The 17,852-nt window shown below is 44.4% G+C and overlaps 1 protein-coding gene across 5 annotated transcripts in view; it reads left to right on the top strand.

Moving 5' to 3' along the window:
• FAT3 (FAT atypical cadherin 3) overlaps nucleotides 1-17,852 on the top strand; it is a 671,276-nt gene that overhangs the window by 567,399 nt on the left and 86,025 nt on the right. For all 5 annotated transcript variants that reach the window (XM_002920733.3, XM_019801263.2, XM_034666166.1 and 2 more), the window contains 5 exons: nucleotides 195-470; nucleotides 2,920-3,130; nucleotides 7,916-11,989; nucleotides 15,361-15,557; nucleotides 16,566-16,719. In XM_002920733.3, coding sequence (XP_002920779.1) covers nucleotides 195-470; nucleotides 2,920-3,130; nucleotides 7,916-11,989; nucleotides 15,361-15,557; nucleotides 16,566-16,719 — 4,912 coding nt within the window. The remainder of the gene's footprint in view (nucleotides 1-194; nucleotides 471-2,919; nucleotides 3,131-7,915; nucleotides 11,990-15,360; nucleotides 15,558-16,565; nucleotides 16,720-17,852) is intronic.

The raw sequence follows: 17,852 nt of genomic DNA, 5'->3' as shown, positions 1-17,852 counted from the left end.
CTAACGTGAACTACTGGTTTATTGTCAGCCTCTAATTACAGAGTGTTTTCATACGAGATCTCCCTACATATTGAGATAGCTACCGGAAGCTGGGCTCCAAGGACGCGGAGGGAGGAGATGGGGTGGGGGCCTCTTGATTAGCAATGAGCGAATTGGCATTCTCCGTCATCACTCTTATCTTCCTTTAACTATAGGTATTTATCAAAGTGCTGGATAATAATGATAATGGCCCAGAATTCTCTCAGCCGAATTACGACGTCACAATCTCCGAGGACGTGCTCCCAGATACAGAGATCTTGCAGATTGAAGCCACAGATAGAGACGAGAAGCACAAGCTGAGTTACAGCGTCCACAGCAGCATCGACTCGGCCAGCATGAGGAAATTCCGGATTGACCCCGGCACTGGCGTGCTCTACACTGTCGAGAGGCTGGACCACGAGGCCCAGGACAAGCACATCCTCAACGTCATGGTAGGACCACACAGCGAATTTGCTCTCCTAACACAGTCTCTGACCATTCAAGACACACTCCTTGGTCTTCAGAGGTACGGGGCCCTTAAATGTTCTAAGGAGGAGTAAATTTGTCGTCTCACAGCAGGGTTGCCTTCGTGTCTGCCTTTTTACTTCCATGAGGAAAATTGCTATTGTTGCAGATTGATCCGATATTTTTGCCAGACTGAAATAGTAGATGAGTTCTGCAGACAGTGGCTGCTGACAGGCTGACTTGGGAGGAACAGGCCATGTTTCGGTAAATTTCCCAGGCTATGACATTGGTTCGCATCCAGAAGATTCTGTGGAAAAGTTTAGAAGAAGTTTCTTGAGAAGTTAATCACAAGGGTAGTCAGTTACTCAGAATATGCAGCGCTCAGTCCTTGGAAGCATTTAGAGGATTGCTTTATTACTTACTGCCCTGGCGTTGGACCTCGTAGTAAATACTGCCACCGAAAACAGATCTCACAACACACCGCAGCCTGCAGAGAGTGTTTGTGAAGTCTGAATTTGGGTTCATGGGACCTCCAAATTATGTGGAAGTTGCTTTCATTTTAAAGTGGAGTTTTCCTAGTTCACATAATTGGGAAGTAGGGATTAATAAGAAACAGTCTTGATTAGTTTATGGCCTCAAATCTGTCCCTCTGACCACCCAAGAACCCTGGGGGGCAATTGCACAGCCCCTGCTTAACAGACCCCTCAAGTTCCTTAGGACACAGACTAAATCTTGGGTACTGATTGCTTTTAAAACACATTCAGAGGCTCCAGTTTCCTAGTAGCTGCAAATGATGTTCTGCTAAATGCTACTCTTCCTCCTTCCCAAGTCTGGAAACCCTCCTGGGCCAGAGGAAGCTCCAGGGCCATGCCCTTGGTTTCCAGCTGAGACCCCCTGGGTGGGGGGAGGTAGAGGGACTCAACAGGGACCATCAGACCCACCCTCATTGATTCAACAGATATTTCTCCAGCACCTACTGGGTACCAAGCCCCATTCTAGGCACTGAGGATGCAAAAGAGACAGAGCGCCTGTATCCTTGGACACTGCACTGGAACAGACCTAGGTCTCAAAGGTCCCAAGTACAGAGTTCAGCTTGGTCCCTGGGTGTGGCAGGCCGGTCTACAGGCGGGAAGATTGAGCACCTTCACCCGGTTGCTTTTGCATGCGTTTTATTCAGGGGCAGAAACCTTATGCCAAGGGCTAACTCCATTCTCACGACTCAAGTCATTTCTGTTCATTCTTTCCTTAACAAACTCAAAATTCAGTCTGGTCACCCTGTATCATTCGTCATTGCTGTAATTGATTATTTAGAGCAAACATGTCCTTTATGCTGCCTTTCTCCAAGCTAAGCCATTTTAGTCATTTTGCTTATTCCTTCTAGGTACTATTTCTGGAAAGCCCTTTCCCTTTGATGGCTCTCCTCGGTCTATTTTCAAATTTCTCCACATCTCTCTGAAGTTATGGAGTCTAAAATTGAACAAATGCAAAGCACACATTTGATTAGCGCTACATAAAATTACAGCAAAATCATGTGAGGGTTAAAGAATTGATTATGTGCAAGCTTCTGGCACATGCAACCAGGGGAAACTTTAAAGCAGTCAGGCCAGGTTGCTCAGGGAAGTCACAAGGAGGGGTCTGGCGTTAGAAACTAAGGTTTGGTTCATCTTCCTGGGAGTCAGGGTTCTCTCTCAGTCCTGGGCCTTTGCCCTGGGTGGCTCTCCTTGCCTGAAACATGCAGCCCACGCCACCCTTTGACCATTACTACTTATCTTTGTTACCTCTTCCAAGAAGCCGAGTGCTGGGTTAGCCGCTTCTTACTCCTCACTCCCTTTCTGGCACTCGCCACCAGGCCTCCTACCTGTTTGCTTGTTTCTATCCCCCACTCACCTGTTCAAGTCTGGAGGGGAAGGACCGGGTCCAAATCACTGTTGAACCTCCAGAGCAAAGGCAGGACTTGACAGATAACAGGTGACAATACATGTTTGTTGAACGAATGAAGAGATGGCAATGGCTGCTTTGCATTTATGAATTCTTTCGCTACACGTTTCAGTTTCCCCTTCAGGAAAGCGTCTGTCCCCATTCCATTAGCAGCTGTCTACACAAATGAGGGGGGAGCGGCTGTGGGTGGTGGTGCAGAGGAAAGTGCTGTGCTCGCGATGCCCAGGCGGGTAGCTCCACGAACACAGACTGAACACAGACCATAGGCCAGTCATCGTGCTGAGCAGCAAAACGGACATGGGCCCCAACTCTCAGTTTGTCCACCAGTAGTGTCCTCACTCGGTAGCACCATCCCTTACTGAGCACGTCCCCTGTGCCTGGGACCGCATCAAGCACTTTGTGTGAGTGACGTCATTTTCTGTTTGCCACAGACATAGCCATGTGCGTTCCTTGCAAATGAAGATTTTAGTCCTACCGCTTCTTGTATTTTGCCTAAAGGTCAGAGATCAGGAGTTTCCTTATCGAAGAAACTTGGCCCGAGTCATTGTGAATGTGGAAGATGCTAATGATCACAGTCCTTACTTTACCAACCCACTGTATGAAGCATCTGTGTTTGAATCGGCTGCTCTGGGATCAGCTATTCTGCAAGTGACGGCTCTGGACAAAGACAAAGGGGAAAACGCAGAACTCATATATACTATAGAAGCAGGTGAGAGCTGTTGTACAGATTGCAACATAATGCATGGCCCTTGACCCTCAGCAGTGTTTATCACCAGGTGAAATATCACCTAGATACGGCTCTGAAAGCATTGTTTGGCCAAGCAACTGCCCTATTTGCATGATGATGCTCTAGAAAGTTCTTGGCATTTTTGGTAATACGTTTTCCATCACTGACGATAAGGAAAGAGTTCCCTTTTATTGTGTTGTTCTCGAATTTTTCTGGAACGGAGGAGAGAGAAGCGCGTGGTAAACTCAGTGGCTTTTACTGATGGGTCAACAAGCCATGGCCTCAGACTAAGATAGCCAAAGTCTCTCTTCTCTTGAGGGCTGCCAGGCTGTTCAGTGAATTAAATCCTACATGTCTTTGTTTACTTGTCAGTGGGCGAGCTGTGGGCTTCACAAATAGCTATACCCCCACGGTTAGCACAAATGCACTTCCCTGGAGGTGACGGGGAGTAGCAGAGTGGGTGGGAGATACTGAACCGCCTGCGTAAGCAGACAGATAAAGACATACAGGCTCATATTCTGTTAAATTTGAGATTTTTAAAATCAATGTTGACATCTCTAAGGCCAGACCGTACTTCACTGATGGTTTGAAGACGGACAGGAAGAAAACATTTATGACAGAAGAGATGATTGTCCAAGCGAGGGATAGGACTGTGAACCTAACAGTTACAAATATCCCTAATCTGCTGTATTTTCCCTTCCCCTCTTCTTTTTTTGAATATTCAAGCCACATATTTCCAAAATGTTCTGCAACATTATGTCTGTCGTGCATAATGCCAAATGTTGTCTCCTTTTATGCCAGCTCTGGAAAGGTTTCTTTCCCATGATTAAATGTGGAGCATTTTTGTGAGTGGTTGAATTAAAATATGAATGCTAGAATGACAGTTTTGGACTAAAAAATATTAGAGAGAGAAAAGCCAACAATCTTCTTTTTACAAAAGCTGCTGTGACGAATGATAATCTAAAACTATTCCCTGTATTAGGCACCCACATTTTATAGGAGTCGAAGCTAAGCTCTATACAAATAAAATAATAAGATAAAGAAATAAAAGACATTAGTTCATAAGAGCCAGGGGCCCCAAGCAACTTCACCTGTTTCTTTTCTAGATATTTATGGAATTTTCTTCTAACCTAAAGCCAGTATTTGTTTTTTAAGTGCTATTTTGCATCTGTTGTTTACCACAGGAAATCTTAATTACTTAATTATATAATCCTTAATTTTCTAGTTCCACAAATAATGTAGGGAAGCTTCTTTTTNGGGGCTTGATCCCATAATGCCGGGATCACGCCCTGAGCCGAAGGCAGACGCTTAACCGTTGTGCCACCCAGGCGCCCCGGGAAGCTTCTTTTTAAAAACACAACTATTTAAATAATGTCACAGAAAGTGTCGCCTGATTCAACAACTCTTTAGACTCTTTATACAGTTTTTTCCCTAATCTTATGCATATTTTTCTTTTCCCAGTATTCTTCCACACACCTACATTTTTCCATATCACTGTTGATCATTTAGGTAGGGAGTTTTATTTCTGTTTTTTTACTTAACACTTTCTAAGCATTGTCTGTGGTGTCTGCTTGCTTTTTGTATTTGTCCTTAGGGCTACCACTTACACTCTCCTAGCCAGGCAGATAACTTCTAAACCAATTTGGAGGTCTCAAGGAGTCACATGAAAGCCATTTCCCATCCTGCTGACAAGACCACTTTCCTTACCTTTCAACAGCCACACGCTGTAGCCCGGTGCTGTGGGTGGACAAGGGATTCCGTCGTTCTTAACCGCTGACTAAAAATAGAAAAGTTATTTTCTTAAAACACCTTTTATATAGAAAACCTGAATTTCCAGAAACCCAGAAAATCAGAAATTTCCAGAAACCCAGAAAGGATCGGTATCTCAAAAAAACGAGCTCTGATTGTCTGTGTGAGAAGCTAATGAGGATTTCAGTGTGTGCACTGTAAGTCGCAAGTGGTCATGGGGCTCCTTTGTGGACAGACAGACTTCCGCCAGCCCTGGACTGCTCCTGGCCAAGCCAGTTCTTTCCAGATCCTGGTAGGAGAGAGGGAGGACGCAGATGCTGCAACATTGTGAAGCAAATGACAGGGGGTCGTGTAAAGTGTACATTTTACGTAGGCTCTCTTCCAAACCTCAGATAAGCAAGGTTTTCCTCTGCTTCCTGGTGGGCCATACGCTTCCTAGCCCCTGCCTGGCTTCTGAAGTAGCTATGGAAGCTTTTATTTGGGCTCAAAGAACTAAGCGGAATTGGAGTGCAGAGCTTCAGTTCCTATATTCGGTTCAGGTTTCTGTTTGGTGTCACAACGGGTCACGAGCGGCTCCAGAACAGGAGAGACAAGGACGAAGAATTGAGTTATGATGGGGGCCTCTCGGATCCCAAGGTGTATACAGATAGAGAACTAAAAATCTTTTTTTAGATCTACCTCTCCTCTCAATCATTTAATACATATTTCTTGAACACCTTCTTTGTGCCAGGACTGGGCTATGTGCCAGATAAATCATGATATGTAACATAAGCACAGCTTTTGCTTTGCTGCTAAAAGTCTACCAGAAGCTGTAGATTCCAAGGAAACAAGCAAAGGTTAGTTTCCGAGGATCCAAGGATAGCCAGAGAGAATAAGTAGGAAGTGGAGTCTAAGAAAATGGTCAGGGAGTATGTTGAAGAGAGAGAGAGGCAGAGCGCCCACTTTCGAACTTCTCTACAAGCACAGCATCCCGGTGTGACAGGCATGTGAGCAGCTGTGGGACAGCAGGGTTATGAAGTTCTGTTGGAGACCAGAAGCTGGATCCACTTCGTCCCTACTATATATACCCTGCCGGGCATGAAGGAATGTGCTGGGTCTGCAGTGAGGGAGGATTTGGCTGGAGGTTCCGCGGCGGGACTCCACAATCAAGGAACACAAAGACACTTGACTCTCTTGCATTCATCACTTGGGGTTGCCTGTTGGCGACTGTTATCCTACAATCTCTACATTTTCCTCCTTGGAGATGCTGACGTGAAATGATTCCTGCCTCCCTGTGATGGTCTATGAATCGAACATTGAACTCCCTCTCGATTCCATTATTCATTCAAAATTTGCAAGCTTGCTCATGAGATCATTGAACTTCATGTTGACCTCACAAAGCACTCATGTTCGGGTGGCAAGGAAAAAAAATCATGCTGACACCAAAGATGACATTGTTCAATACTCACATTTGGGGGCTGGAATCAAATTCTTTACTTCTTTATTAAATTAATTCTTGGGGGCGCCTGGGTGGCTCAGTCAGTTAAGCAGCTGACTCTTGATTTTGACTCAGGTCATGGTCTCAGGGTCGTGGAATTGAGCCCTCGTTGGGCTCCACGTTCAGCTGTAAGTCTGCTAGAGCATTGTCTCTCTCTCTCTCTGTCTCTCTCTCCCTCTCCCTCTGCCCCTCCCCTGCATATGCTCTCGCTCTTTAAAATAAATAATAAATCTTTTGTAAAAATAAAATAAATTAATCATTTAAAAATGAGCAGATTTTATAGGAACGTGAGTTTTTTATTCTCAGACGTGGAGACGTTTATTAAGTAAGTACATAGTAAGAGGTATGTATGGCAGGAGACACACGTAAGTGCCTGTCAGTGCAGGAGGCTGGCTTAACAGTAATGACACTGAAACTGTCTCTACGTCTGCCATACTGCAGTATTTCAAGCAGAAAGAAAAATGCAGATAGAACTGAATGACCAAGATTTTTAACTTTGTTTTCAAAGAATCTAGACAGGCAAGCATGTGTGTTCTTTGAGAAGTATCAGAAAGCCTGATGAGAGAAGCAAAAAGCAACTTGGGGAAGGAGTCTGCTTTACACTGTCCGCTACTTTTCAGCCAGGTTCTTTACGTTCTTCAAGTCTTGTGTTCCCCATTCTTTACTCCTCGCTTATTATCCTCATCGTCAGCAGTCTCAGATTTCACACCACTGCGTATTTCAGAGGCGAGGCTCTAAACTTCTGGGGTGTCGTGGTTCACAGCCCTTCCCATTCCAGATACATCAAAGTGGGGTGCCAGTTCCTTGGTTTCAGAAGGATGATGCCTCCAGTTTTTGGTTCTAAGGCTGGTTCAGATGATCAGCAGTTTGCTCCTTCACCAGAAACTTCTCTAGTACTTAGCGAATGGGATGGTTACAGATTGGAGGGGACTGCCTTACAATTTTTCTGTCCAGTTTTAAGTCTGTGTATGCACATGTCTCTTTTGGGGTTTGAGGGAGTGAACAACAGAAGGGTGGTCAGAAAGTATCCTCACAACTTACAGAGCAAACAATGACTTGAGTAGAATTCTGCAGGCCTGAACAAAAGACCCCCCTCACCAAAGTAGTGTTTGGAGGGTAGTCTGTTTTGTAGGGTGAAATGTAGCAAGGCCTACCTTTGGGATAATCTGTGGTATAGTGTTCTGAAACAGCTCCTACAACCATCTTTCCCATAACATAGAACACAGAATATGGCCCTGGTTTAAGTAAGAATACCTTTTTAACAGCGGCATTGTACACAATCTCTTGGTGGTGGTGGTGGTAATGTGGATTAAGAGGATACTGACCTGAAATTCACAATTTTACTGAAAAACTCACTTCAGTTGCTTTTGAATACCCCTAAAATACCCCCTATTGTCTTTCATTCTATTTCAGAATGAGATGGAACAAATACAAATAATTACTTTCAACTTGCCATGTTGCAGCAAAGTGGCCTTGAGATGAAGAATTAATCTTCAAAACATGACGTGTAACTCATTTCTCCATTTATCTCTGTATTGTAGGGAACACTGGGAACACATTTAAGATTGAACCAGTCCTGGGCATCATCACTCTTTCCAAAGAACCAGACATGACGACAACGGGTCAGTTTGTACTGTCAGTCAGAGTCACGGATCAGGGTTCCCCTCCAATGTCTGCCACTGCAATTGTGCGCATTTCTGTTACCATGTCTGATAATTCTCACCCCAAGTTCACTCACAAAGACTACCAAGCTGAAGTAAATGAAAATGTTGATATTGGAACATCAGTCATTCTAATCTCTGCCATCAGTCAATCTACCCTCATTTATGAAGTCAAAGATGGAAACATTGATGGGATCTTTACCATAAATCCATATTCTGGAGTCATCACCACCCGGAAGGCACTGGATTACGAGCGTACTTCCTCCTATCAGCTCATCGTTCAGGCCACTAACATGGCAGGCATGGCTTCCAATGTCACAGTCAATATTCAGATTGTTGATGAAAACGATAATGCCCCAGTTTTTCTCTTTTCTCAATATTCAGGCAGCCTGAGTGAGGCTGCCCCAGTCAATAGCATTGTCAGGAGCTTGGATAACAGCCCACTGGTGATTCGAGCCACTGATGCTGACAGCAACCGGAATGCTCTGCTGGTATATCAGATTGTGGAGTCCACGGCCAAGAAGTTCTTCACAGTGGACTCCAGTACAGGTGCAATCCGAACAATTGCCAACCTGGACCATGAAACTATCGCCCATTTCCATTTCCATGTCCATGTGAGAGACAGTGGCAGCCCCCAGCTGACGGCAGAGAGTCCCGTTGAAGTCAACATAGAGGTAACGGATGTAAATGATAACCCTCCCGTTTTCACCCAGGCTGTGTTTGAGACTGTCTTACTTCTACCCACCTATGTTGGAGTGGAGGTTCTGAAAGTTAGTGCCACAGATCCTGACTCTGAGGTGCCCCCGGAACTGACATATAGCCTCATGGAAGGCAGCTTGGATCATTTTTTAATTGACTCAAATAGTGGAGTGCTCACCATAAAAAACAACAACCTCTCCAAAGACCACTACATGTTGATAGCTAAAGTGTCCGATGGGAAGTTCTACAGTACGTCCATGGTCACCATCCTGGTTAAAGAAGCCATGGATAGCGGCCTCCACTTTACACAAAGCTTTTACTCAACCTCGATCTCAGAGAACAACACTAACATAACCAAAGTTGCTATTGTCAATGCCATTGGAAATCGCCTTAATGAGCCCTTAAAATACAGCATCTTAAACCCAGGAAATAAGTTCAAGATAAAATCTACCTCAGGGGTCATTCAGACCACTGGAGTCCCCTTTGACCGTGAAGAACAAGAGTTATACGAGCTGGTGGTGGAAGCCAGCCGTGAGCTGGACCATCTGCGTGTGGCTAGAGTGGTGGTCAGGGTTAACATTGAAGACATCAATGACAATTCTCCAGTCTTTGTGGGCCTCCCTTACTATGCTGCTGTGCAAGTTGATGCTGAGCCCGGGACTCTGATTTACCAGGTGACAGCCATTGACAAAGATAAAGGTGCAAATGGGGAAGTGACCTACATCCTACAGGATGACTATGGCCACTTTGAGATTAATCCTAATTCAGGGAATGTTATTTTAAAAGAAGCATTCAACTCTGACTTGTCCAACATTGAGTATGGAGTCACCGTCCTAGCCAAAGATGGTGGAAAACCCTCTTTATCCACATCTGTAGAACTTCCCATCACAATTGTCAACAAAGCGATGCCCGTGTTTGATAAGCCCTTTTATACAGCATCGGTCAATGAAGACATCAGAATGGATACCCCCATCCTAAGCATCAATGCCACCAGTCCAGAAGGCCAAGGCATCATATATATCATTATTGATGGGGATCTTTATAAACAGTTTAACATTGACTTTGACACTGGGGTCTTGAAAGTCGTTAGCCCTTTGGATTATGAAATTACGTCTGTTTACAAGTTGACAGTAAGAGCCAGTGATGCTCTTACTGGTGCCAGAGCTGAAGTCACCGTTGACATGCTAGTTAATGATGTAAATGACAATCCTCCTATTTTCGATCAACCCACATACAATACAACATTATCAGAAGCATCTCTCATTGGAACACCTGTTTTGCAAGTTGTCTCTACTGATGCAGACTCGGAAAACAATAAATTGGTACATTATCAGATTGTCCAGGATACTTACAACAGCACAGATTATTTTCACATAGATAGCGCAAGTGGCTTGATCCTGACGGCGCGCATGCTGGACCACGAGTTAGTGCAACACTGTATTTTGAAAGTCAGAGCAACAGATAATGGCTTCCCATCATTGAGCAGTGAGGTCCTGGTTCATATCTATATCTCGGACATAAATGACAACCCTCCCGTTTTTAATCAGCTCATTTATGAATCATATGTGAGTGAATTAGCCCCCCGGGGCCATTTTGTAACCTGCGTTCAAGCCTCTGACGCGGACAGCTCTGATTTTGACCGCTTGGAATATAGCATTTTATCTGGGAATGACCGGACGAGCTTTTTGATGGACAGTAAGAGTGGCGTCATCACCTTGTCCAACCACCGGAAGCAGCGGATGGAGCCTCTGTACAGTCTCAATGTGTCAGTCTCTGATGGGTTGTTCACTAGCACTGCACAGGTGCATATCAGGGTACTCGGGGCTAACCTGTACAGCCCTGCCTTTTCCCAAAGCACCTATGTAGCTGAGGTGAGAGAGAATACAGCTGCTGGGACAAAGGTCATTCATGTTCGAGCTACGGATGGGGATCCCGGGACATATGGGCAGATCAGCTACACCATCATCAATGACTTTGCCAAGGATCGATTCCTCATAGACAGCAATGGACAAGTCATCACAACGGAAAGGCTTGACCGGGAAAACCCTCTGGAAGGAGACATTAGTATTTTTTTGAGGGCCCTCGATGGAGGAGGGAGAACGACTTTTTGCACCGTGAGAGTAATTGTTGTGGATGAAAATGACAACGCTCCCCAGTTCATGACAGTGGAATACAGAGCCAGTGTCAGGGCAGATGTTGGAAGGGGCCACTTGGTCACTCAGGTTCAAGCCGTGGATCCAGATGATGGAGCAAATTCAAGGATTACTTATTCTCTGTATAGCGAGGCCTCGGTCTCGGTGGCTGACCTCCTAGAAATTGATCCTGACAATGGCTGGATGGTCACTAAGGGCAATTTTAACCAGCTGAAAAACACAGTGCTGTCATTCTTTGTCAAAGCAGTGGATGGGGGCATTCCAGTAAAGCATTCCCTCATTCCTGTCTATATTCACGTCTTGCCCCCTGAAACATTCTTACCTTCATTCACCCAGTCTCAGTATTCTTTTACTGTTTCAGAAGATACAGCCATTGGGAGCACAGTGGATACCCTGAGGATTTTGCCCAGTCAGAATGTCAGGTTCAGCACAGTTAATGGGGAACGGCCAGAAAATAACAAAGGGGGTGTCTTCATCATAGAGCAGGAAACAGGCACAATCAAGCTTGACAAACGCCTTGATCATGAAGTCAGCCCATCATTCCACTTTAAAGTAGCAGCCACTATACCCCTGGACAAGGTAGACATTGTGTTTACTGTGGATGTAGATATCAAGGTAATGGACTTGAATGACAACAAGCCAGTCTTTGAAACTTCCAGCTATGAGACAATCATAATGGAAGGGATGCCTGTGGGCACCAAACTCACACAGGTGAGAGCCATCGACATGGATTGGGGAGCCAATGGGCAGGTCACTTACTCCCTGCACTCAGATTCCCAGCCTGAAAAGGTAATGGAAGCCTTCAACATTGACAGCAACACAGGCTGGATCAGTACCTTGAAGGACCTGGATCACGAGACAGATCCCACCTTCACCTTCTCTGTGGTGGCCTCCGACCTCGGAGAGGCCTTCTCTCTTTCATCCACGGCTTTGGTCTCTGTCAAGGTGACGGACATAAACGACAATGCACCAGTCTTTGCCCACGAGGTGTACCGAGGGAATGTGAAAGAGAGCGACCCTCCTGGCGAGGTGGTAGCCGTTCTCAGCACATGGGACAGAGACACTTCCGACGTTAATCGCCAAGTGAGCTACCATATTACAGGTAAGTCAGCCACCCTTGGCTTTCACTCTGTGTGCTCTGCTTTCTTAAGAAAGGTGGGAAGTGGCAGGAGGTAAGAGTCGGAGAGAATGAGGGAGATGAGATGGGGGTTGAGAGTAATAAAAGCTCTCTAGGGCTGAGTAGAAGATCTCTGTGTAGGCACAGTTTTTCAGTTGTTGGTTGTTGCTAACTCAGCCTTAGTTTGGAGTTCATTCCTTTGCCTATGACAGATTACCCAGATTGGTACCCAGTCCTTGAGCCACTGTATCATTTAAAAAGGAGTCCAGCCAACTATCCCGGTTGAAGAAATGAAAATAACAGCTTGGTGGGGGAGGCATATATTTTTAACTCTATTCCTACTTCTTATATTGGTAAGAAAAATAAATAGCTGGGGCGCCCGGCTGGCTAGTCGGTGAAGCAACTGCCTTCAGCTCGGGGCATGATTTCAGGGTCCTGGGATGGAGCCCTGCATCAGGCTTCCTGCTCAGGGGGGAGTCTGCTTCTCCCTCTTCATCTGCCCCTTTCCCCCCTCGAAACTTAAAAAAAGTTTTAAATAAATAAATATATAGTTGATCCCAGTAAGCTTGACTTACGAGTTTTGCCTGGTAGTGAAAATTCCTATGCATGCATGGGTACACACCTGTACTGATTAAAGGGCATGGTTTGACCTTTTACTAAAAATCTCAAGGTATAACTCTAAAGCAAAAGGTATTTCTCCCAATAACTCAGTTTTCTTGGATCCCTTTTTCGTCTTTCCAGATAGTAAGTAGTGGTTCAGTGGAAAAGCCAAAATAGACCAAGGAAGTCACCCAGACTGGACCAAAGAAATGTCACTATCTGAGGGCCAGAGAATTTCATGTTGGTGTCACTCATCAGGGGTAGCTTCCTGGGGGTGACTGGCTTTAAACTGCAAGTGGGAAGGTTGGTGGGACAGGGGCACTCTTCCTAAAAACGATTTAAGGGCTTTAAAACTAATATTTTGATGTTGTGACATTCAAAGGCGGAACATAAGCAAAGTGCCAGAAGATTTTAAAGAATCCATCAATACTTGTAGTCAGGTGGCTTCCCTTTAGAAAAACTACATTATTCAAAGTGAAAAATGAATTAATTAGAATGCCCTCAGGACACAGAATCTGCTTCAGTACTTTAGTGGGAAAGTTAATTAATCACTGCAGAATAAGATCCACAGGAGAGCATATGTGTCAGTGCTTGGGAGTGCCACTCTTGCGCATTTCTCCTCTCCCGTTTCTGCATGGAGCTGTTTTCCCGATGGTGTTTTCTGTTTAAACTCTGTATGCATTTGCGCATTATCTGAGGCCTTCCCTTTTTTCATTAAAATGTATATTTCTGCGGAAAAAACATGAGCCATAGTGGCAAGGGAAGAAAAGTGAGTAAAGCCTCACATCTATTTGCATTCAGTTTCAGACAAAAAGCTTTTTAGACATTCTGAGGGATACTTTTCTATTGGAAAGGCTTGCTGAATGTTCAGCTTTAATTATTTATACTCTGAATTGTCAATGGATGATTTAAAGGGACCCTCCCATCAACTTTACCAAAGTAATGAGAACAGAGTAGCTTAAAGCTACTGTTACTATTAGCAGTGCCAACCACCAACTGATTTTAATTAGATTTAACTTTTGCTCTTGATGTAACACAACTTGGCTGTGCTGCCGCAGTTTAACAAAGGACCATTAATCATTTTATTTAACAAAAGATGTGGGCCTGCACTGAAAGCATTTAATAGAGAGGTTAAATTTGTGCATGCTAAAGTCATATTCAAGCATAACTGAATCCCAGCCAGTGGTGGAGGAAAGCGATATCCCAGGGAGGACCCTGCCTCGCCAGAGCAGGATTCTCAACCTCAACACTGTTGACATTTGGGACTGGATGAGTCTTCGTTGTACGTGGCCATTCTGTGCATTGTAGGATGGATGACTGGCGGACTCTGGCCTCTACCCAAGAGACTCTAGTAGCACCAACCCCACCCCCGGTGTGACATTCAAAAATATCTCCAGATATTGACAAATGCCCCAACTGGGGGGCCGGCGGGGTGTACAGCCACTCCCAGCTGAGAACCACTGCCCTAGAGGAATGTGCAGCCCTCATCATTTCCGCACCGTCTGCCCCCAATATGGTCCATTTATCCCATGGCTGTCCCCCACGGCCGGGGCCCCTGGATGGACCCCGCCCCCATGCCTTAGAAGTGAAAGTACAGCCTGGCACTAAAATGCCCCTATTTCCCCCTCAGTCCCTCTGGCCGGACCGAGTCTTCGCCCTCTGCTCTTTGTAGGAAGTTGAGATGGCTCCGCCTTTGCAAGGGAGCAGCAGCCAGTATGCAGCATGCTTTCCTTATTTATTTGTTTAGGTTTGGTCTTCCCCACTAGAATGTGAGCTCCACCCCGGCGGGAGCAGGGATTTGTGTCCGTTTTGTCGGCTGCTTTAGCCCTACTGCCTGGAACAGTGCCGGGCCCAGAGCAGGTGGTAGATACTTGTTGAATGCCCAACGAAACGGTGATGATCTGACCGGATTCCAGGCTTCTTGCCAGCTGTCTTGTCTAGTCTTCCACCATGTTGGAAGTGACATTGTTTCCCTCTTCAGGATTAGAAGGTCAAGGCAGCCCTCTTCTCCCCTCCTCTTCCCGTCTTGTCCGTGCAGCTTTTGTCTCCAGGTCATGTGGGGAAGTAATGTTGCCAGTTTCATATCATAAAAAGCTGTTCTACTTTATCTCTTCTCCGTTTCTTCTGCTATCACCAGCTTCACTCTGATAAATTTCATCTAATTGCATGCTTATCTTTGAACTGCTCATTCTGTGACCCCTCGTTAGGGCCATTTAATACCGATGGGTCTTCCTCTGTCATGCAAACTTTTCTCCCCCAAACCCCTGTACCTGTAAGACGCACACCGCTGTATGAGAGAGCCTTCATTAAAAGATTCCTTAATAGAACTGACTGCTTTCCCTTGATTGCATAATCAGAAGCTAATGAAATTGTCTTAGTAACAAGAGCTATAGTGTATTACATGATCTCTTGAGACAAAGTGGAAAGACAATTGTATCATCCCGGGAAGAGGATTGATTGTTCGCAGTTTGAATTTGATTGTCCTTCAGGGGGACTAAACAAGAGATCATCTCCAGCTTCTCTAAGTGCATTCTATTCTCTTGGAAAGTTACCGTTTTACGTTCCTCACAAGCCAAGCATATAAATATCATGCTTTGTTGCAAAGAGAATCAGAAAGAAGTGACTATCAATTTTTTCTCCGTTTTGTAAATGATACAGTCGGAGGACCAGCGGGATGACCCCACACGGGCCTCTCGCTGGAGGTGTAGATCAAAGCTTTTCATTGCACATTTTCAAAAATGCTTTTTTCACTACAGGAGGGAACCCCCGAGGAAGGTTTGCCCTGGGCCTGGTGCAGAGTGAATGGAAGGTCTATGTGAAGAGACCTTTAGATAGAGAAGAACAAGACATTTACTTCCTCAATATCACTGCCACCGATGGGCTTTTTGTCACACAGGCCATGGTGGAAGTGACCGTCAGTGATGTGAATGACAATAGCCCAGTGTGCGAGCAGGTGAGATTTGCGGATATATCTCGTATATATGGCTGCTTTTTACTCTGCCCTTCTAAAATTAAAACCCATTTCATTTTTCTCCTTTGGGCCAGGCTCCTTTCTGCTCTTCTCTCCTTAAATTAGTGAGCTCCATTTAGATGCAAGAGGATAGGAAAAAGCACAGGTAGCAAGTTCAGGTACCTAATTTTGCCCACCTGCCAAAAAACAAAAACAAAACCGTAAGTCTTAAAATTAAAATTTCTTAAAAAATATTTAAGAAATCATAAAGGACCTTAGGACTAATTCTGTCAAAATCACTGATTTCATAAAAAGAAAAATGGACCATTCAAAAGCATAAATTGTTTTTTTGATAAGTTTACATAGCTGGTTAGTGCCGATGTTCATAATGAACACAGGTCTCCAGGCAACTCACTAAGTAGCTTGTCCATCACAATACAAAACATGACAGCCAGTGCAAGGTGCCAGCAGCAAATTTTATTTTCTTCCTTATTGAAATTAATCACTGTTAATTTACCTTTTCCTTACCATGTGGACCAAGAGATAATACTGGTATTCTATAGCTTAGAAAAGTGTTGCAAATAGATTGAATCGATCAAAGTAATGCCAGATGTGAGTAGGGGATCTTTAAAGAGTGGAAGGGTCCCAAGGACTCACTGGTGCTTAACAGAAAAGAGGGTCATTATCAACACGTGATGCATGTCATGGTTCCACAGAGGTGGGACCTTTGTCTGTTTCCTTCACCATTGTACTCCTGTCACCTAAATAGTACCTAGTGCATACAGGGACTCAATCAGTATTTTTGGAATGAATGAGATTGGCCGGGGGGTGGGGCAAGGCAAGAGACATACCGTGTTTCTTCATATATTGTAAGATGGTTCTGTCGCAAAGGGAAAAATAGCCAGAGCTAAATTATATGAATGCATTTTTAAATAAATCATTTATAATGCAAAATATGGCAGTCGCCTCACAAATACGAATGACTTCAGTACCTTTCTTTACCTTTGCCAGGTTGCATATACAGCATTATTTCCCGAAGACATTTCATCAAATAAAATCATCCTGAAAGTCAGTGCCAAGGATGCCGACATTGGATCCAATGGAGATATACGATACTCACTCTACGGATCTGGAAATGATGAATTTTTTCTAGATCCAGAAAGTGGTAAGGTGAAATGTATGCTTTGGGTAAATGCCATTGTTCTTCCATGAGAGAAGTTAAACTCTCATGTGGTCTCATCACTAGTGGGTAGTTAGTGTACAAGAGAGGACTCTAAGAAATACTAGTCACACGTGGTATCTGAAGAGGGGTGGTCTGGAGCACACAAACTGTATTTGGCCTGTAAAATTTGCCTTGACTTCCATTTATTAGCATCAAGTAATCAGATGTGTCTATTTGGTCCTCCTGTTTTTCGTATCTGTGATTTAAGCATCTGCTGTGTAAAGAGTATAGAGTTACATCACAAACGGAAGTTGCAAACCAGACAGCAGTGCGTAGGAAGGAGAGTTTTTCTCTCTGGAAATCCCTTTTGGGTCCCTTCCCAATGCTTATAAATACACTTATCTGGTTTTCATTAAATATTCCTGCCTAGTTTCTCCAAAGCTATGAGCCCTCGGTTTAGCCTTTATATTCAGGCAAAATGTATAAGGTCAAAGGTTATGTATGCTAAAGGCAGATGCCCACATTGAAGGCCAGAGCTAATGGAAAAGACAATCTTATGGAGGTGAATTATTTCCGTGTTGCATACTGGATGGTTCATCCAATGGCAATTTTTAATTAAGTGTAAAGATCGAATAATTTGCATATTTCCAATGTTGTGTTTGGTCCTAATGAATAATAACTAACTATTGAGTCTCCAAAGATGATGGCTCCTCCCTGCCCCTCTCCCGTGTCAGCTGGGTCCTACTGGGAAGCACTTAGCTACACAGAAATATACTACTTGGCTCCATAGACCTAGCAATTATTTATTCATTAGCTAACATTCATTGAGTAGCTAGTAGACATAAAAGCACTTTATGGGATAGTCATGGTAGGCTGCAAGATGAGTAAAACAAGCCATGCCCGTGGGATGTTGTAAGCCAGCAGGGAAGACAGACCAGTAAGCTGCTAATAATAAAAATAAAAATAATAATAATAATAATAAAAGGCAGAATGAAATGAGTGCCCAGGAAGGGTATCAGGGGAGTTATATCTGGGCACAGAGGAAAAAGGAGCTAATACTCTGATGAAGGGGAAGAGGAAACTGTTTTAAAGAAGAGCTGACATTTGAACCGCGGCACAGATTCCAGTAGCGAAAG

Source organism: Ailuropoda melanoleuca, chromosome 8 (assembly GCF_002007445.2).
Source record: "Ailuropoda melanoleuca isolate Jingjing chromosome 8, ASM200744v2, whole genome shotgun sequence".
Taxonomy (NCBI): Eukaryota; Metazoa; Chordata; class Mammalia; order Carnivora; family Ursidae; genus Ailuropoda; species Ailuropoda melanoleuca.
Note: the sequence above shows the minus strand (reverse complement) of the source record. Positions and strands in the feature narration are given on the sequence as shown.